Source organism: Antennarius striatus, chromosome 3 (genome assembly GCF_040054535.1).
Source record: "Antennarius striatus isolate MH-2024 chromosome 3, ASM4005453v1, whole genome shotgun sequence".
NCBI classification, from domain to species: Eukaryota; Metazoa; Chordata; class Actinopteri; order Lophiiformes; family Antennariidae; genus Antennarius; species Antennarius striatus.
In genome coordinates, this window is record NC_090778.1 from 13,283,287 (window position 1) to 13,304,955 (window position 21,669).

Sequence of the window (21,669 nt, forward strand, 5' to 3'; positions counted from 1 at the left end):
GCATGTCAGAGGGAAGGATGGGAGCCAGAGAGTCTGTCGTAAGGAACCACCAGGCCGATGTTGTAGTTGTAGCCGGAAGACTCGGTGTAGTTGGACCTGCAGATGGGCAGGATGTGATCCTGTGACAACGCATCTTCAGAGAAGTTGTAGCGGCAGATGACCCCCCTGTGCCTGAAAGATGAAGAGACGTATAGCAGAAGAAATATCACCTACATGTTTCACTTGTTAGAATATCACTCATACTGGATGTTTGATTTAACCTATGCTAATGGTGATGTTTATTCATAAAACATGCTTTTCTATGATGACTTCATTACAACATGTGACAGAAAGGAGCAACTACTTGTGTGGACAATTAAATTAATCACTATCCCACCCGAAATAATGTATAAGGTGATGTTTTTTTAATATTAATATCATGCCAATTACAGGAACATTTTATTATTATATCAATGTCACACTGTAAACCAGAGCCGGAAAGCTTAGTGTATTACAGTGGTATGAAAAAGTTTGTGCACCCCTGATCATTTTCAAGATTTTCCTTTGTAAATTATTGGTTGTTCAAATCAGAAATTTCAGTTAAAGACATCTTATAGCAGACAAACAGTGATGTTTGAGAAGTGAAATGAAAGTTATAGAATTAACAGAAAGAGTGCAATACTTAAACAAAAGTTGGCAGGTGCATCAGGGGTGCCCAAACTTTTTCACACCACTGTGTAAAGATCTGGAACAGGCTCTGAGGTAGGATGAATATATAAAAAATAAATAAAAATCCAGCTATCAGTACCTCTAAAGCTCAGGGAGGAACACATTTTCTCTATTGCCTGAATATGGAAACAAAAGTGTTAAATTTGTAACGGTTGAGTTTTGGCACCAGCTCAGTTACCAAAAGAAAACATGTTGATATTTGTAAACCACATAGTTTTAGGGTGTTAAAGCTTGTGGATAGATTTAGCTGGGATTTGTGTCCGTCAGACAGAACCAGGCAACCAGCCTTCACGCTAAGATAAGCTTATTTACAAAAATAACCCACGTTCTTATAACAGTGTTACATTGGTTGGATTTGCTTTTATAAAACCTAAGGTGCAGGAGGCAGTCAAACCATTTCAAACTCTGAGCTTGTGGGAACTGGTAGGATGTTGTTCAGAAGAGATCCAGATTAAAAGAAGAAGAATGTGAGTGGGAGATCAGCGACCTGCGGTGAGCTGTAAGGTCATCATCTGTGATGCAGGCCCCCCGTGGTGACTTGTCATCAGGGATGTTGGCTGTTACCAGGGTGCTTGTGTTGAAGTGTACATGCCTCACAGGATGCCTGCAGCAAAGGCAGAAAACAACGCCATTGGTATGAAATGTTTATAGTGTCATTTTGGAGTTGTATCCCTCAAGCTTTTCTACATATATTGCCTGAGGTAAATGTAAAGATACATGGAACTTGTGTACAAATAAAAATGTGAATATTCTGATTCTATCACCCATATGACACGGAACTCATATAATCTTATCAGTGAACAGCACAAATCTGCACACAGTCAGTTTACTCTAATTTGGAAGGTACAGATGTGCTTCTAAAAGTGTGAATAAAACAAATAGACAATGTAAATGTTTTAAATAACTCAAATCTCAAAGACACAGCACAGATGTAATGTGCTGGAAACAGAGAAACTGTTTTTAAATATGAGATTTTATATTTTTAAATGTAAACTACACTTTTTTTTGTTCTCAATGGCTCACGTAATGAAAAAAAATCCCACCTGTTGTGCATCTCCCACAGCTTTGCTCCCATCCTCATCTCCCAGACACAAACCAACCCTTCGCCTCCGCCGCTCACGATCTTCCAATCGTCCGCCTGCACCGCGGTGACGCCCAGGTGGTGGGCGTACAGAGACGCTACCGAGGAGCCGGAGCGGAGGTCAAACACCCGCACCCTGAGTCACAGCAGACACAATCAGATAACATTAATTCATTCAGAACTGCCTTTCTTAGTTTTGTGATATCATCCAATTACTCTGATGTATTGATAAGCAATAGATAGATAGATAGATAGATAGATAGATAGATAGATAGATAGATAGATAGATAGATAGATAGATAGATAGATAGATAGATAGATAGATAGATAGATAGATAGATAGATAGATAGATAGATAGATACTTTATTAATCCCGGAGGAAATTGCATATATCCACTGCTCAGGCATTAAATAACAAATAATACTGGATAAACACCAGGAGAAAAGGAAACATTGACATCACAGGACATACCACAAGACATACATTACACTAACAGACAGACACATGCAGCACTAACAGGACTTTACTAACAGGACAATACACATTCAATGTTCAGAGATTTACAATGTAGTATATGCTAATATAACAGAGGTTATTGTTCATTTCTGAAAATACCCCAGCAATGTGATTCATTTCCATATCCAGTCCAGGAAATTATCTAACATACAAGTCGTAGGTTTAATTAAAATAGAACGTAAGTAAAGAAAGTTCAACAGTATCAGTCACTTCCAGTGAAGCATGGTAATTCAGACTTTCACTTCCTAGGAGGTGGAGGGGGAATCTCAGAGCACACAAGGGAGAGAATAGTTTAACAAAGAGGGTATTCATCTACAGACAGAAGAGCTCTCTTCTGACTTCTGAAAGAACTTCAATTCAGTAAAAAGACAAAATACTAGATGTGTGGCACATGTTTCCTGCAAGTCATTGAAGTAAACATCACAATGTTCTATCTACTGGTAAAAGATACCAGAATATATCAATCACTTTTACCAGTTGTTGCCACACAACAAATCTAAAAAAAAAACCCCATATAATTATATGTATCTACATTAATATAAAGAAAGGGGATATTAACTTTAGCACTGAGACTGAAAACAAGGAAATTTTAAGGTAGTAAGGATGAAGATTAGATGACTTTTAAATAATGGATTCGGGTGTGAATGGAGACAGCATATCAGAGGAAAAGGTAAATAAAGAAGTCGTTTTCTTTCATGAGAAAACGACTGCCTGTAAAACAGGACCGATAAGGAAACACTGTAAACAGACTGTTAAATGAATTATGAAAAAACACAACACAAAAACACAGATGAAAATAACTTTAAAAGTCATTGTTCACTCTTTCACACTGGTGGTGGAAGACAGTGATATCCTACGACGTGTCAAAGAATCGTTCTCACCACCACTCACTCACTCCATGGGTTCAGTATTTAGCCAAAGGGCGCTTCGCCATGCTGGCTGCAGGGGGTTGGGTATTGAACCACCAACCTTTCATGAGAAAACGACTGCCCGACCCCTTGAGCCACAGCCACAGGGTGGAAAATGACACAAATACAGTTCCAGAAGCAAACTACAGATTTTATGAAAATAGCAAGGTAGGTAAAAATAAATGTAGCTTAATTTTGTTTTAGTGCATCCAGCTTTATTTATTTAATGAATAATTGTGTTTTTGTAGCAATCTGTATTTGTGACCATGTTTTGGAGTGAAATTATTAGCAATTTTTAGTCATTTATGTATTTCACTCAATAATAATAATAATTATACCTGTAAAAATAAATACCATATGAATGAATGAATATCTTACTTTTAAGATAATTGAAATATTTCTTTAATGTTATTAAGATTACTATTCTTACGATGATTAGGGAGTGGATATTAGTGTTTCTTAGGGACAACTGGCAGTAAGAGCTGATTTTTCCTTTCTGGGGTTGATGTGAACACTCAAGCCCAGGGGACCTTCAGCTCCATCTGTTGTCATTGTGGCTTTATTACAGCTGAAGGCATTCAGGACGTAACTCCATCCAAGCTCACACGTCTTCCAAGACTTCATTATCATAATGAAATTCACTTTGGGGACTCAGAATTCATTTACCAGTTCAGTTACCAACATTTTTGCAAAAGAAAGATTTGGCCAAACTGGTGCGGTGGACTTGATGTCTGCAGTTAGTTGAGAATGTTTAGAAGCATTACATGATGAAAGCACACGTTAAAACATTTAAGACTGAATATTACTGGCAAACAGAGGGAACATCAATCTAATGATGAAGGCAGCTCCATATTCACTGAGCTGTCAGCAGCCAGACTGTTCTTCATTAATCAAGAGGAGCTATGCCGATGAAGAGAACTGAGGAAGAGGCTCAGATAACTCCAGTTAGTTTCTTAAAGATTCAGAGGACATTAATCTTCCCATACTGAGGATTATACCTGATGGCTTTGTTGATTTCCACAAGGTTTGTTTAGTTCCACTCCATTATGGATGTGTTTCAGGTAGACTCTGTAAGTTAATACCACTTGTATTTTTTTTAAAATAAGTCAAGAATGACCCGAATGATCCAGATTTCACCAAATTAAATGAATAAATAAACAAATTAATTAATTAAATTATGCTTTAACTTTTCTTAATTTATTCTTCAGGTGTTAAGGGCTAAGAGGTGAAGGTATATACACAAGTCTCAGTAACATTATACATTGTAGGACTGTCATTATTTTTTTTTTTTATTAATTTCTTACTATTTTAATGGATTCAAAGCCATAATATTTTAAATTGTCACAGTTTAATCTTATTGTTGTATATTAGGTAGATCAAATGTTGTAATTATACTAAATATAGGTAAAACTGATGAGAGCATTCTTCTTTGTCAAATATTTGGTCATAAAACAAAGCATTAATTTAATTTACCTCGAACCATGTCAAAGAAAATTGATTTTTTTTTTCTAGAATCAAGTCCAAAACGTCAGCAGAGCAGTCTTTAGGCTGCGCTCCCAAAATGATAAATAGCCACGGTTTGTCAGATGCTAATTTTTTTAAAAACTTTTTGCCCACATCTTTCCCATTTGCTTTGATATGGCCATCATCCAAACAGCCCTTATCAGGACCACTCATTCTCTCCCCGGATCTTACAAAAACAGAGGGGGAAAAAATCATTTGGACAAAAGGAAGGGATGCATTTGGCTTTGGCTGTTAGCCACCTAGTCAGAGAGCCAAGATCACTGACTTTCCCTCCATTTATTTCCATTTGTCTTTGCATGCACCAGCTGGGGCCAAAGTAGAGGAGACAAGATGGTGTCTGAACAAAATGACACATCTCTCAGAAAGTGAAAACCAAAGGTAAAGAAAAGAGGTATTGAATTAAAACCGAATTTCTGGCCAGAAAACAACCGTGTCGATACTTTAATCAAAACCATTTAGAATTAAAGAGTGAAAACAAAGGAACCTAAACAATGTGATATGGTCTATCTCTTGCTTTAAGCCAACTACTTCACAGCCAGATGGATTCAGTGTGGAATAGAAACAGTGGGTGCAGCTTTGGACAAAGACGTGCCAGGGATTTTTGTCTTCCTGCCAGCTGATGAACCGCAGCAGCCGCTAACAAGTGGAGAACAGATGAAAATGGATCCTTTATACATCTTTTTTCATCTGCAGCGCCAGGTTAGCGATGTGACACGTGTGTGCTTACGCATAGATGTGTGCACTGCTGATGAATAAGAGGATGGGGGTTTTTCTTTTCTCTAGTAGCGTCTCATATAAAAGGAGAGACAGACATCTGTATTCAATAGCAACCAAAAATGTCACATGTTGCTTTGTCTTCTTTTTTGTCAAGGAGATTTGCGTTACAAGCAATAAAGAGAAACGGAAGACAAAATTATGAACAAATTTGGAAAAAAAAAAAAAGGGTTTGCTTATGTCTACCCCCCCAACACGTTTCACCGGAAGTAATTCTTCCTTCAGCTGTTACCTTTACTTTACAGACACTCCTTTCAGTCCTTTGTGATTTTTGAAGAAATCAGAGATTGCAAGTATTGTAAAATTCTGTCCTTGGGCATTATCTCCATTTCTGAGTGTGTGAACGTGTGTGTTTCTACCTCCTGTCTTTGTTTCCACACACCAGCAAGTGAGGATGGGCATCTCTCAGATTGATGCAAGTGAAATCTCCCAGGGAGCTGCCAACACAAATCACAGGTTTGTTCGTCTCTAAGCTGTAAACATGGATCTGAAAAGTGAAAGCACACATGAAAACCAGATGTATTAAAAGATCAGGCAAGCTTCGATAAAACGCTACTCAACACCCAGAATTTAAAGACTGAACTCTAAGCCTTTGAGGGTGTTGGAGTGTGGACAGTGTTGTGGGACTCTGTGGCTTCTTCCATTCATACTCCCAATGTTAAGATTATCTTAAATACAAAACCACAGTACTCAATAATCATTTGTTCAGTATACTGTATGTTGGACAACTCCAACAATACACTAAACCACATATGTTGTATAGAATACTACTTATTATTAGATGGGACAGGTAAACATTTAAACAAAGGCTGGTCTATTGCTGTGTGTCATTGCAGATTTCACTTCATACGTTATTTAGCCATACATTTTGGAAAACACATACCCTACAAAGAACAAATGCAGCTACATAAGACATTCTTAGACATTTAATTAAATGAAAAACAGCATACAGGCATATCTGTTGAATATGAGAACAATAAAATAGAAAGTGATCAGGGAAATATTTAATTTCCACAGCTGCAAACTTTGTTCTTACAAATTACAATGATGTCACCAGGAACCAGTGTAATTGGACAATTATTGGCTGATGTTTACTCCAAATCATACAGAACATAAACGACAATGACGAATAATTGAATTCCAGTGATTAAAGTAATAAATAAATTAAAGTAAGGGGGTCTGGGACAGAAAGGGTACTGGAAAAGGAGACAGAAAGAGACAAAAGGAAAGATATAAAGCAAGAGTGTGTGAGTGTGTGTGTGAGAGAGGGGGATTAAGAATTTAGAAGGAAGGGAGGTATGATGTAAGCCTTGAAGATGGGCCAGCGGTTTTTGTTCATCCTCTTCTTGGACCGAACAGCTTTAATTATGCACCCCCCTGGGGCAAAGCCCAAATCACACCGGACACTGAAATGACAGTTTGATAGGATTTGGACAGTAGACGATAGGGGAGGAGAAGAGGGATGGGGGTCGGGGAGTCAATGTGGGGGTTTTTTCCAATGGAATCAGTGTTTCAGGATGATTTCTTCTATTAAATATCAGCCTACAAAAATGCAGAAATATTGCTCAGGGAGACAAAGGATCGGTTTTATGATCCGACTGGGGTCTGTTTATATACTGCAGCAGAGTGTCTCCATGATGAATAATCATGAGCCTGACAGGAGGACTTGTTAGGTTAATGCACTTGTTGGAGTCCCTGTGAGGCTTGAATACAAAAGACAATATAATGGTGGCTTTTATTAGGATGTTAATGCAATTACTGTCTTTGCTTTTAAAAAGATTGCAGCGCTTCTGAGAAAACCAATTACGAATCTGCTGCCCATTCTGTTGAACACATTTTGCCAAAGAGCAGACTTCGATTAATCTTCAATGGAATATTACAGACTAGTTATAAAAACTTAAGTAGACCATGTGAAACATAGCGCCAACTCATACACTGGTAGTTGTACAATCTTCTGTTTGCCTACAATCTGCAAAAATGCCAAACTGTGAAAAACAGCTTTTGTGTTTTCTGTCGCTGAATGCAAAATTGAACAAAAAAAAAAAAAGTTGGGATAAAACAAAATTGTGAAAAGTGGACTTCGCAAAAACTTCAGATGCTCTGCATTTACTGTTGTTGTTGCACTGTTTTTACTTTAGCAAGTGTTGCTTTTTTCATTTGTGATTTGAAGTCATGAGCAATTATCACAAATTAATTCAATTAAAAAACAAGTAAAGAAATAAAGGAAAAGTCCATCCTCATCTTATTACCTAAAATAAATGTTTTAACAGGGGAGGCAGTGAGTGACGCTGTCGCTGCACAGCAAGGGGGTCCCCAGTTTGCGTCCCGTTCTGCGCGGAGTTTGCATGTTCTCCCAGTGTCTGTGTGGGCTCTCTCCGGGTTCCTCCCACCTCCAAAAACATGCATTTTAGGTTAAGGGGTGACATCAAATTCCCTGTGGGTATGAGTGTGCGGGTATGGTTGTCTGTTAACGTGTGGTCCCGTGGTGCCCTGGCGTCACGCCCGGAGTGTACCCTGCTTCACGCCCAATCAGCACCCCGTGACCCGCTTCAGTGGACAAAAGCGGGTATTTGACGGTGAATGATTGTTTTAACAGACCAAACTACATTAACAGAATCATCAATGTGTTTAAAGTGCTTCATATCATCTCCATAACTCCATGGACTAACGTTTTGATTCGGGACAACATTTCTTCCCATTCAACATGTCCAACGTTTACCAAAAAAAGCAACCTGCTCCGGGCTGCACGGAGTAAATGATGTTGATTTGTTATATATTGATCAATGCATCTGAATGGAGATATATGGTCATCAATACAAACAGCACTCTGAACTTATCTATGATCTATGATAGATCCACTCAGTGGATAACTGCTGTGCCAGCGGACCTGCCAGCTTATGTTCAATGTCCAGCCATGAGCTGGGTGAGTGCCTGGATCCACTGGCAAACAGGAAGCCAGTCGTAAGGGGGACCTGGACACTGGCTGTGACCACACAAACATATACTTAACACTATCAGCAGCAGCAAATATAGGAAAAACAAAACCACAAGCTAAATAATGATGCATGCTAAAATATCAAAAAAAAAATTCTAAGAAACTACTGTGCCTTAAAATTAAAAATTAAAAAACAAAAACAAAAGAAAACAGCGGCAGAGTCGGTAATCATCACTGTGTCAGTAATCAACAAAAACTTGACAATCTGTTTGAGTTCATCAAAAGTCACAATGCTGTAAATGAATATGTTACACTGTTTTGCGATGCAAAAAGGTGTGAAACAACTTTACCGGATGCCAACTCCACGCATTTTAACAAATTTTAATGAAGCATATGCTTTCTTATAAAAGGTTGTGTAGTTGTGAAATCACGATCCGGTTCAGGCTTTGTCTTCCTCACAGTATGAAATCGCTGTTAGACGCACGACAAAAAGTGAAAGTCTAATTAAATTTGTGAAATATTTTAATTAGTTAGCGAGCTACAGTAATCTAGAGTTCACACAGGTTCAACGGAAGGTAATGCAAAACTCGCAAAAACAAGAATATTTCTACACTTCTGGACTTCTAGTAAAATGAAGTGAAATCAAACTTTAGCTTTTCATAATGTGATTATACTTCAATCACATAAACCACATGTAATCATGTGTAAGTAGTGAGTACTTTCACTATAGATTCATCTACAGATTATCTTTTCCGATGACTAATTAATCATTTTTGCACATTAAATGTCAATAAATAGTAAAAGCATACTCATGCTTCTTTCTCAGAATCCAAGGTGAATTCAAATGCCTTTTACCCTCCAAAGATATTCAGCTTACAATTATAGTTCACCAATTATCAAAACAGTTTCCTACTCGATTAATCCTCTTATTATTTCAGCTAAAAGGAGATTGACCAATGATTTTTTTTTTAAATTTTACCACACAGTGCAGCTTTATTACGAGTTTATTTCAGAGTGCTGTATATCTCTGCTGCTCTCGTCTTGGTCCACTATGTGGTGCTTTAGTGCCGCCAATGAATCAGTGCTGCTGGATATTAGCCACACGGCACTCAGGCAGTGTCTGTTACCTAAACAGATACTGGTCTCAAAAGGCAGCAAACAACTAATTGTTGAATGATATCATTTAAATTTGAATGTTACAATTCTTTATCATGGCATTATATTTAATCCAAACAAAACAGCATGAAGAGAACTTCATATAGAGAACCTTTCTACTGCTGCACAGATCTGCTCTTTGTTCTTTCAAAGTGAAGTCTTACAAGTCAACTAGTTGATATTTTGTCTTTAGAAAATATTATTAGAAGCAAACAGATGAAGCTCAGGGAACAGCAGCTTGTCAATATTCCCTAAAGATTGTAGTAATTAGGGGCAGGGTCCCCAGAGAGATTGTTCCCAATATGCCAGCTACTTCTGCGAATAAATCCCCAATTGGTACATGACATACATGTCAAAGGGGATCCAGAGTAATAGTGATCCAACCATCTAGAGACCAGTTTACATTTAGACAGATGAGATATATTTAGAGAACAGCCTGAGCTTGTGTAATGCATGTGAAGCTCAAGTCACCTCAAAGTTTAGATTAAAATATGCTCCAAACTTAAATGTTATGTTGGGATCATACTGTAGGCCCTAGACCGACTCAGAGTACTGCATACTTGTAAAGTAGAAGGATAGTGAGACAGGGGTTCAAGACTCTTTACAAGAGTCTTTGTTGAATACTGTATTGAACTACCTTTCACTGCCATTACATCCACAGATCCTTTAGGCTGTGTCCCTACCAGCTTTGAACATTTAGAGACTGCAATTTTATCCCATTGTCCTTTGAAAAATAGCATGAGTTCAGTCAGATTGGATACATCTCTGCTATTTCCAAGTCTTGCTACTAATCGTCAATGGGATTTAGGTCTAGACTTTGACTTGGTCATTGTAACACATGAATATACTTTGGTCTACACCATTTCAGTGTAGTTCTGGATATATATTTATATATTGGGTCATCATCTTGTTGGAAGGTGACTGTCTGCCCCAATTTCAAATCTTTTGCAGCCTCTTACAGGATTTCTTCCATCCTTCTTTCCTTCCACTATGAACAGCTTCTCTGTCCCAGCTAAAGAAAAACATCTCCAAAGAATGATGCTGCCACCACCACAGAGAGGATGATGTGTTCAAGTTGATGTGTTGGTTTCTACTACGTACAGTGTTGTGCCTGAAGGTCACAGAGTTCAAATTTGGTCCCACTTGACCGTAAGCACCTTCTTCCACATGTGTTTCCTACATGGTTTGTGGCAAGCTGGGAATAGGATTTCTTTTGTTCAAAATAGGCTGTCTTCTTTCCACTCTTCCACAAAAGTCTGTTTTGTGCAGGACACAACCAACAGTTGTACTGCAGACAGATTCTCCCACCTTGGTTGTGGATCTCTGCAGCTCCTACTGAGTAACTATAGAATCTTGGTTGCTTCTCTGAATAATGTTTTCCTTGCCTGGCCTGTCATCTTAAGTAGATTGCCATGTCTTGGTAGGTTTGCAGTTGTGTTATACACTTTCCTTTATCAGATGATGGAGTGTCTCATGAGATGTTCAAAGTGTAAGATACATTTTTATTTCCTAACCCTGAGTTGAACGTCCATAACTTTATACTTGGCCTGTCTGGTGTGTTCCTTAGCTGTTAGTCTTGTCATTTTCCTTCCACTTTGAAGGTACGTACTTACTTTGTGTTGGTCATTCACATAATATCTTTTGTAATCACTGTATATGGTAATGCCACAGTTCTACCAGTTATCTCAGAGGATATTATATCTACCGTTTCCATGCATCAGAATGAAAGAACTCTTCCTAGACTAAGACAGAAGTATCAGAAAGTATTCAGAGGTATTCGAAAAAAAAATCAGATTATCAATTTTCAATTACAAATTATACGAGGAGTAAAATAGTGTTATAGCATCAATCTTTCCAACAAAACTTTTGGGGGTTTTCTTCCTATATAAAAAGTCTCCTTTAGTTTGGGTCTATATATAAATTCATATTTAGTTGAACCAGTTTTTAAGACGAATACTTATTCTTCTGAATTGGAAATCATACCTTAAAGTACAACCATAGAGTAAAAAAATCACAAATACACATGAAAATATAACAAGCACTAAAAATTCACAAAGAATTTTGGCCAGAAGCACTGCACTCACCTTGTTTCCCCCATCGTGCATCGCCCAACCTGTGCTCTTCACTCCAAATGCGACATGGCATTCTGAGGCATCAAGGCAGGTCACAGGATGACCGTAGACAGAGTGAAGGATCCGTGGTTCCTCTTCCCGTGGGTCCAACAGATACACAGTGTCTCCTGCTTTCAGGGCTGTCAGCAGGCAGTGCTGCCCCCTGCTGGGCACCAAAACCATGCTCTCAACCTGTCACCAAGTACAGTAAGAACATAATCATCACTAATAAAGCAGGTAAACCCTCTTCAGGGTTTCACATGATTTCCCTCATCTGTACATTCATAGACTCACTTTGCTGCAGATGAATTACAGTAAGTACTTATTATTAGTTTTGGTATAAAATATGGGTTGTTTAAAATCCTTTACTTCTATCATTACAGCTTCTCACAAAGCTATTTTATCAATACATCCCGCTTCCAAGCGGTGATGTATTGATTGTCAGTGTTCGTCCGTTTGTCCGTCCGTTCGTTAGTCCACCAAATATCTTCGCAACCGTTGCAGATAGAAAGATGAAACAAAAAGCACATTACTCAAGCGGTAAAGGGGATGAAAATGAGATCATGATCTTGACCTTGAGAAAACTAAGTCAAGGTCAAATTGCATCTTTTGTACACTCAGGAACTGGCCAAAGACAGAAAGACAAGGGAGAAGTCCAGTGTGAGTAAGACCATAGATCAAAGCTAGTGCTTTGATCTACCTATGCACTAGCTTTGATCTATGGCCAAGCTAGTGCATAGCTTTGGCCTAACCTGAAAGGTCAAAGCTATACACTTGTCAGGTACTATTTTCAGGGTACACTGACCTACCCTGTAAGTAGATCAGAGTGAGTGGGATGTTGCAGTCTCTGACTGCCTTGGTTCTTGTTCACTGTTACAAATGAAAATTATTGACTCAACAATAACCCTACTTAATTGGATGGATAAAAAAAAACATTTACTGTTAAGATTATTAAAATTAAAGGATTTTGTTGCATGTGACCATCTGTCCACAATCCAAAGACATTACACTCACAGAGAAAATTAGAATATTTATTATGTGAAATGTGCTTTCTTACTTCAATAATTTATAAAAATTCTTTTGAACACAAGTGACAGACTGAATACTGAATCCCCTAATTACTTCAGCACTAGCAGAAGCTTATCGTTTGTCGAACTTACAGTGCTTGGAAGCTGAACCTGGCAGGACAACCTCCAGTAGCCGTGATCGTCGGCCCAGTCCAGACGCACATCAGGTCCTGCGGCCGAGCCTAGAACGGCTGTGTCAGGGCTCAGGGCCAGGACTTGTATCTTCCCTGGTATTTGGTAATGGTGAATGGGCTCTCCGCCCGTCTCTGTGCTCCACAGGTCAACACATCCTTGAGCCAAGAAATGTGGAGATACCCTTAATAATGGCACTCAGGAAAGAGTAATTATATAAAATCAAATTCTAAGCTATATGTCATTTATTTAAACCATGAGAGCTTCCTGAAACCATAATGAATGTATTTCTGTGTATGTTTGCCACAGGATAACAGTTTATGAACAGACATACACACCATCTTCATAAGCAGCGGCAGCCACTGTGTTGTTGACCTGGACATGACTAACATAAGGTCTGGGCTCAGCGATAGCCGACAGGCTGTTAGTTTTCAGGTAAGAGGCTGTAATATCCCAATGCAGCGTATCCCACAGCCTCACATCACCAGATGTGTACCTAAGAAACAAGACATGCACAAAGAAAATAAAGACTGATAAAAATTATAACACAATTATTGGCCATTTTCCATTATAGCCTGAGAAGTTTGTCTCTTCATGAATACCTGACGTCACCCTCCCACCGCTGAATCATTTCCTCACTTTACTCACTCTTTCTTGTTGTTATTTTGTTTTCTAAAGTATTTGTTCCATCATGATTTTTCGCGCATTACAGGGGTGTTGTTTGGGAAGAAACAATAATGAACATTTCACCCCTTTCTACCGCTTGTAGGGAGGATAAACATCATGTAGTAAAGGTTATTCATCTAAGTGTACTGCAAGAAGACTCAATTTTTTTCTTACTTAATTACAGTGTATAATTTGAAAGTATAGTTAGATCTTCTCTCTTTCCTTAAGTTTTTAAGGCAAGGCAAGTTTATTTATATAGCACAATTCATACATAGGCAATTCAAAGTGCTTTACAAAGGCAAAAAAACACAAGAACACTTTAAAGATAAAAGGGGATTAAAACAAGACAATAAAATATCAATAAAAAGCAATGAAAAAGAGAAGTCATTTAAACAGGAGAATAAAACATTTAAATTATAACCACTAATTAAAAAATGCAGATAATTAAAAAACAAATTCAGGACAATGCTGCATTGAACAAAAATGTCTTTAGCCCTGATTTAAACGAAGTGACCGTTTGAGCAGATCACAGGTAGTCAGGCAGTTTGTTCCACAGGTGAGGAGCATAATAACTAAATGCTGCTTCACTTTGTTTGGTTCTTGTTAAGCTAAAATTATACAAAATGTTACTTTTTTTAGGTTTTATTAAATTTTGCAACATGCTGCATTTTTTTTAACCAATGAGGATATAGTCAAATTAACTGTAATAGCTTGACATGGTCTCTGTTAAAAAAATTTTTTTTAAAAAGACCACTGCTGAGACCAGGTCTGAAACTCATTGTCTAGAAATTCTTTTTTGTTTAATGAATTCTGTAAATTGGTCCTCAAATTTCTTGCCAATTTCTGACTGAGATACTCATTACTGTAAATAACGCATAATTTAACAGTGCTTGACTACACCTGGGGCCTCTAGCACTTCAGCTAGAATGGAGTTAGCTCAAACTCCAATTTATCTAAATCCCAAAGTATACTGCATCCTTAGGATTCTCACAATGTCAAAAATAGTGAGAAAAAATGTAATAATTTTTTAAAATGTTAAAATTTAAACGTGGACCCTCCATTTATTAAGATGTACTCCAAAATTATGTGTCTCTCTTTGGCACATGAGTCACTATTCCAACACATTTCATGGGGATTCATCAAGTAGATCAAATATCATCAAATAGTAAAACTACCAAGCATCAACAATTCTTCATCCACGAATTACAGAAACAAGGCTTTCGCCAGCATCCAATCTAAAATTGACTGAATTCTTCAATGTCATATACAGAGCCTTCCCAAGAAGGATATGAAAATCTGTCAAGTACAATATTTTATTTGTAATCCTATTAGGAGGCAGACATATCCATAAAGAAACATTCATGGCGGTAACATGATGATTGTGGAGGTAACTATGCTTCCACTTTTTCAAACCTTCCTGGTTTGTGCTTCCTTAGAGATGAAATATTCAATTAATTGAGTAATCAAGTAGCTCCACGGTGCACTGGCGTTGCGCCCGAAGTGTACCCTGCCTCATGCAGTGGGTACAGTCTGTATTGAAGATGAATGAATGAATGTGTAATCAAGAATGGACAAGTGAGTAACGGTTGGAGTAACTGGGTGTTTTTCTTGTTCCAGTTTAACCAGCGAGAGCACTGATGCTCCGTTCACGGATCTGTGACTGTAAAGGTCACAACTAAGTCTTCTGCTGTTTTCTGACATTTGAATCAATTAATAGAAAAAGCTATGAAAACATTAATCAGCAATGACATAATTGCTAATTAGAGCTCTCTACTCAAGAATAAGTTTGTATTCCTCTATTTTGAAATAACAATTATTTTTCCACTTGCCTTCTATTCTTCCTCTTCAACAAACGGTATGCTTTACTCTACTTTCCTTTCTATTTTTGATGTTGTCTCGAAAACCGAGGATCCTTTCTTTGTCTGATAGCAAACCATCAGACTTCTGACAAAGTCTGACCAGTGGCTCCCACTGGTGTGAAACTCAACAGAGGTTTGCATTAATTACACAAATGTCTCATAACTTGTGTTGCCAATGATAAATGGCTATTAAAATAATCCATAAAGGAAACTTATCGTATCATTTTCCAACCAGTATATTTCCCCCTTTAGCAAGTGCTGTAACCCCAAAGTCAAGCCCTCACACTCCTGAGGCTCTGTCCCCTCTCTGCTGCCGATCTTCATCCGATTCAACTTGCTCTCACTGCGGGACATGACAAACTGCATGTGTTACCACCTCCGCAGATACCATCATGTCTGAGCAAGTATCCGCCTCGCAGCCAGAGAGTGTGACACAGTGACAGCAAGTGTGACAGAGGGTGTACATGTGCGCACCCGTATGTGTGTGTGTGACTGGCATTGCAGTACTTTGGCAGGAACTTAACAATCGGAATACTCACTTTTACTTAATTTGTACATCACCTCGGTGCCAGCTATCAACGGGATGATGATGATGTTGAATCTCATTTATTTACTCGGCCAAAACTTTTATGTGCAGAAAACTTTATGCACAGATTATGGCAATCTTAATACGAGGATAACCAAACAGATTTAAACTTTATGTTACTGTGTGGGAGTTGTTGAGTTAAAAAAGATGATGACTCATGTTGCCTTTACATAACAAACATTATTTTACCACTTTTCTAATATTTAGTTGATGCAGTCAAATCATCCTTGGTTAATCTTCACTTATTCTGGTTGAACTTTTACCTCAATTACAATAATATTAAAAGTATTGATGCATTGACTGCTTTAATTGACATAGTATAACATGTAGGATGCAAAATAGATTTACTTTTCGTAAAGTGTTTTATTGTAAGTCTCAACTGCTTTTGTATTGTGCGTCTTACCTCTATTAACCTATGACAGCACAAACACACCGTCTTCTCCAGCGGGACACAGTAGTGCCAAAGGGAGCCTAATCACACGCTCCCTGGATGCCCTGCACATCTCCTCATGGGCCATTCATCAGGCTGCTTTGGGCCATCACAATTTATCACTGGCTCAGGACATTTTCTTTAGGGCATGTTTGGCTGATTTCAAGTCCTCTTGCCTACACAACCTACCCTAATCTTAACCTCTGTTTCCATGAATGGTTATACACCAAGTCATACATCAGAAGAGATATTAAAAGAGTAGAAAACGAGGCTTGAATTCAGAGCATAAGTCTAATGAGCAGTATAAATGACGGTAAGACTGATCTCATGTCACAAGCTACCTGGATCTGGGAAACTTACCCAGCAATGACAAAGTCGGCACAGGAGCTCACGTCACACAACACCTTCCCCAGATCAAACTGCAGCTGGCTGATGGATCCCACTCGGTTCTGGAGAGAAATACTCACATGTCTGAACACATTCTTAACAACTTTTAACTTGTGGTTTTCATTTATACAAAACAAAAACACCACAAATGATATTAACTTCAAATGTTCTACATGTTTATGGAACAAGGGCTACATAATTCGTATCAATCAACCTTCATATTCCAACAGGAAATTAGAAATGAGACACATGTGGCTCATGGGTAACCAGCTATTCCTCATTAATATACACATAGATTTCACCATACCAACACAAGTGAAGGGTTTAAATTCAATACAGTGGTACAGTGGGAACCCACCTTCCAGTTGGTGCACACGGTTCTGGTTGTGTTCCTACAGTCTCGCAATGTACTTTTCCAGCAGGGGGAGTCAGACACGCTGGAATCCTGATGATAACCCTCCTTCCTGCACATCTTGAACCACAGAATGCCGTCTTCAGCAAGGACTCTCCATGCCCTGCTCACCTGTCAGGAGAATAGACAGGATGGTGTCATCTGTAAATTGGCTGAGTCCCTGACACATCTATATAAATCTATGATAATTTAAGGGGACAGAGAGAAGATAATAAGCCTAGAAAGTTGCTACCATTGACTTTGAATTTGACATTTCATTTACAGATTTGTCAATCTGTTAGGCCATTTACTCTTAATCTGACCTTTACTCTAATCAAACAAAATCTAACCAAACCAAGACTGCAGTTTGTCAGGCTGAAGAATTGGAGACAGTGACCAGCAGCAGTTACACCACGTGGAACTGTTTTATACTCCCTGGTCTACACCCTATACACAGTGTCTAATACAGCTCAGAAATGTGTCATATTAAGAATACTTCCAAAGACACAGCAGTGGTGGGGTGCATCAGGGCAGGCCAGGAGGGGGAGCACAGTAAACTCTTGATTGCTTCTGTGAGGTGGTGTCACCAGATACGGCTGCAGATACAATACAGCACAGACCAAGGAGATGATACTGGACTATGGAAGCACAAGTCTCCTGACACTGCCTGTCTTTACAGAGGGAGTAGAGGTGGAATTACAGTAGTCCCAGCCTACAAATCCCTTGGACTAGAACTAGATAATAATTTGGACTAGTTAGCACACACACACAGACAGGGAAGTATTTCATGAAGAGCTTAACAGCATTTTACCCCTACAGAAAACTGCTGCAAAAGTCAGGATGTGGTTGCTGGAGTCCTTTTCTATGCAGTGGTGTGTTAGGGTGAAAGCATCAGGACGAGAGACAGATAGAGGCTAAATTAACGATAATCACCAAGTGTGCTGGGACTGTGGTTCGGATGGAACTGGAGTCAGTGGTGATGGCTGAAAAGAGAAAAACATTGGACAAGCTGCTGCCCATCATTTCAGATGTCAGTCACCCTCTGCAGGCTGCCATCACTTGACAAAGACGCTGCTTCAGCAGCAGGTTGATGTCTCAGAGCTGCTCCACAGAAAGACTGAGAAGAGCTTTCCTACTCAAACTCTATAACAGCAGTGGACGGGAGGGGGGAGACCATGAGGTCGAGGAGTAGAGTAGTTTATTCCCCTGTTCTATGTACAAAACTGTGAATAATGCCTGTGCAATCCATGTTCTAGTCATTTTGTTTAGTATTTTCCTCTTTCCTACCACAGGTTCCTGTTTAAATACTGATTTTTTAAATATATTTATGCCTTTGTTGCTGCTTTTAACCCATCTATGGTTTGCTTCCTGTTATGTTATGTTACTGTCTTGAAAGCTTGTGTCTGTAAGAGTCGTTTACACCACAAGATTTCTTTCTGAATCAATTCTGCACTATTGGGATATTCCAAAGTCTAATGGTCACTTCTTTGGTTCTTTTCAAAGACTGATGCATACGGCTCGCTCACATAACATAATTCACTATAGCAAGTAACTCCAGTTTGACTCTGTTTAGCAGCATTCTTCATTTAGCAGCCAAAGCCCCTACAAAACCTTCACAGAATTATCAGTTCATTCCAAACATCTTCTTCTCCTTTCAGCTTTTCCCATCAGGGGTCTCCACAGTGAATCAGTTGCCTCCATCTAACCCTGTCTTCTGCATCCTCTTCTCTCACACCAACTACCTTCATGTCCTCTTTCACTACATCCATAAATCTCCTCTTTGGTCTTCCTCTAGGCCTCCTGCCTGGCAGTTCAAAACTCAGCAGTCTGACCTCTCTGACTTTATCTCCAAAACCTCTAACATGTGCTGTCCCTCTGATGTACTCATTCCTGATCCTATCCACCCTGATCACTCCCAGAGAGAACCTCAGCATCTTCATCTCTGCTACCTCCAGCTCTGTCTCCTGTCTTTTCCTCAGTGACACTGTCTCTAGACCAAACAACATCGCTGGTCTCACCACAGTTTTGTACACCTTTCCTTTCATTTTAGCTGAAGCTCTTCTATTACACATCACACCTGACACTTTTTTCCACCTGGTCCATCCTGCCTGTACTCGCTTCTTCACCTCTTTTCCATACTCTCCATTGCTCTGGACTGTTGACCCTAAGTATTATGGCTAACCTTCATTCCTCTCCTTTCCAGGACAAACCTCCACCTCTCTAGCTTCTCTTCCACCTGTTCCCTGCTCTCACTGCAGATCACAATGTCATCTGCAAACATCATAGTCCATGAAGATTCCTGCCTAACCTCGTCTGTCAGCCTGTCCATCACCATAGCAACAAGAAGGGGCTCAGAGCTGATCCCTGATGCAGTCCCACCTCCACCTTGAACTCCTCTGTCACACCTACAGCACACCTCACCACTGTCTTACAGTCCTCATACATGTCCTGCACCACTCTGACATTCTTCTCTGCCATTCAAGACTTCCTCATACAATACCTCAGTTCCTCTCTGGGCACCCTGTCATCAGCTTTGGATCTTAATTGCATTTAGATTATAATATTGGGGGAAGCTCACGTTAGTTGCTGTACAGTATTTATGTTTTGTTTTTACGACTGATCGACTTAACGCCGCCGTTTCTGTTGACGTTAACTGGGGTGTGTGAGAATTGGCGGGTGTTATGGGATGTTCTGTGCCACTTTTGGTGTGTTGTACCGCTGCTGAGTGTGTGCCACTCCGGCTGAGAAGACTCTCCAAATAAAAGATATGGATGTTTAACGTGTGTACCGCCTCATAACTATGGATGAAGAGGAATAGGAAAATCAAAACGTAACAATTATAAACAAACACCTGATTATTAGTTCTCTCACAGCATCTTACCTGCGCACATCGGCCCAACTCGGTACAGTCGAGGTACTGGAATATCTTCAGAGCTAACTCGTAAGGTAGCTCAATGTCAAAGAAGGGAATGTCATTCACGTCATTCTGCAACAGAAGTTATTCAAACATACATTATTTACATATCAGTCAAACTAACATCATTTCCAGAACCATCGTCGCCGTACCAGATCCTGAATAAGTTGATCCAACAGCTTGTCATCTTTCTTGGTCTTTCTTTGAGGATTCTCCTGTTGTACAGATGTGCTGCACACATCGGTCATGTTATGATAATGTCTCTTTCTCCTGTTTCTGTCCTCGCGAATTCTGTCCAACAACGGACTGGTCCTCCCGTCCAACAAACTACGTGCAATGGACACATACTCCGGCTGGTCCTCGGACGCTGCTGCCGCTTTTCCTCCCCCTTTCCCACCGAGTGGTCCTTCAGATGCAGAGCAGCCACACTCTTGTGGTTCTGACACACCACAGACCTCGTTGGGATTTTGTTTCGAGTCTTCGAAATAGCTGTTTTTTATGTCCCCTTGACCTGACTGACCACGAACTTCACGAGGAGGACGAGCAACACGCAGCTCCTCTTTTTTACTCGCTAATTCCTGTTCCCATCGGTTTCTGAACGTCTCAAGTTCGTCTTCAGCCATCTTTTTCTATCATTGTTGACAAAATGTATCTCCTTATTGCATTGCAAAGCCCTGTCGCAGTAGTATTTTTATTTTACAGTACATTAACGAGAAGCCATCGCTCAGCATTCACGCAAAACAAGCACGTCCCTCCCTATAAACAGCCCGAAGAAGAACAAGACGCTGCTGAACATCGTTCCGAGTTTTATAATTCCGCACTTTTATAATAGAAACGATCGTTTATTGAGATAATACATATTTTGTATGCACAATGGACTCTTGTATGTGATAAAAATGCAAGTATTTCATATTTTATGCAAATGAGTTGGCTACATTTGAAAAATCACTTGAAATGCATATTTTGTAACTAAAAAAGCATCCTAGAGAACACAATGTCCCACAGCACCACGAAACAAAAGACGACGGACTTCAATACTAACCAGACGTGAGAGATTGAAGAGTTAAATACTGCATCTCTCTTTGGGGAAAAGGATGATGTAAACCCCACACCATGTGACTTTGCAATGAATAATACAGTGGAGAGAGAGTGAAAGGGGGATGCAAACACAGTTAAGGTTTGAGAAGAGAGGAGACGAGACGGAGGGTCACATAGCCTTAAGATTTTAAAGAGAGAAGAGGTGTTCTGTTTGGAAAGATGTGCTGGTTGCCGATAGACCAGCTTTTGCTCCTGCCCGGTGACTCCACCTGCAGCGTTCGCCGACCCACTGCGTGCTCCGTGGCTCAGCTGCTCGCCACGCGTCTGAGGAGGATCGGTGACCAGCTGGAGAAAACCTGGACGGCCAGGGAGACGGACGGCGAGTTTAATTGTGGGGACAGTGAAACGGAGGTGGTCAACGGGAGAGGCCACGTGAAGAGCTTCCTGTGCACCGCAATACACGTCACTGCGCTCGTGCTGGTGGTC

General features: G+C 39.6%; 1 protein-coding gene across 3 annotated transcripts; it reads right to left on the bottom strand.

Annotated features, from left to right (window-relative positions):
• Window positions 1-4: 4 nt before the first annotated feature.
• fbxw8 (F-box and WD repeat domain containing 8) lies at window positions 5-20,894 on the bottom strand. 3 transcript variants are annotated; one of them, XM_068309893.1, is made up of 12 exons: window positions 20,298-20,894; window positions 20,113-20,217; window positions 17,199-17,363; window positions 16,814-16,902; window positions 13,251-13,408; window positions 12,874-13,070; window positions 11,687-11,905; window positions 5,872-5,999; window positions 1,752-1,925; window positions 1,196-1,312; window positions 788-824; window positions 36-171 (listed from the first exon to the last, which is right to left on the bottom strand). In XM_068309893.1, the coding sequence occupies exons 1-11, from the start codon at window positions 20,766-20,768 to the stop codon at window positions 818-820; spliced, it is 1,830 nt and encodes a 609-aa protein (XP_068165994.1). In that variant the 5' UTR covers window positions 20,769-20,894; the 3' UTR covers window positions 36-171; window positions 788-817. The 3 variants fall into 3 exon arrangements, with proteins under 3 accessions (XP_068165992.1, XP_068165994.1, XP_068165993.1); XM_068309891.1 differs by lacking the exon at window positions 788-824 and having other exon boundaries at window positions 5-171; XM_068309892.1 differs by lacking the exon at window positions 788-824 and having other exon boundaries at window positions 51-171; window positions 1,103-1,312.
• Window positions 20,895-21,669: the final 775 nt, after the last annotated feature.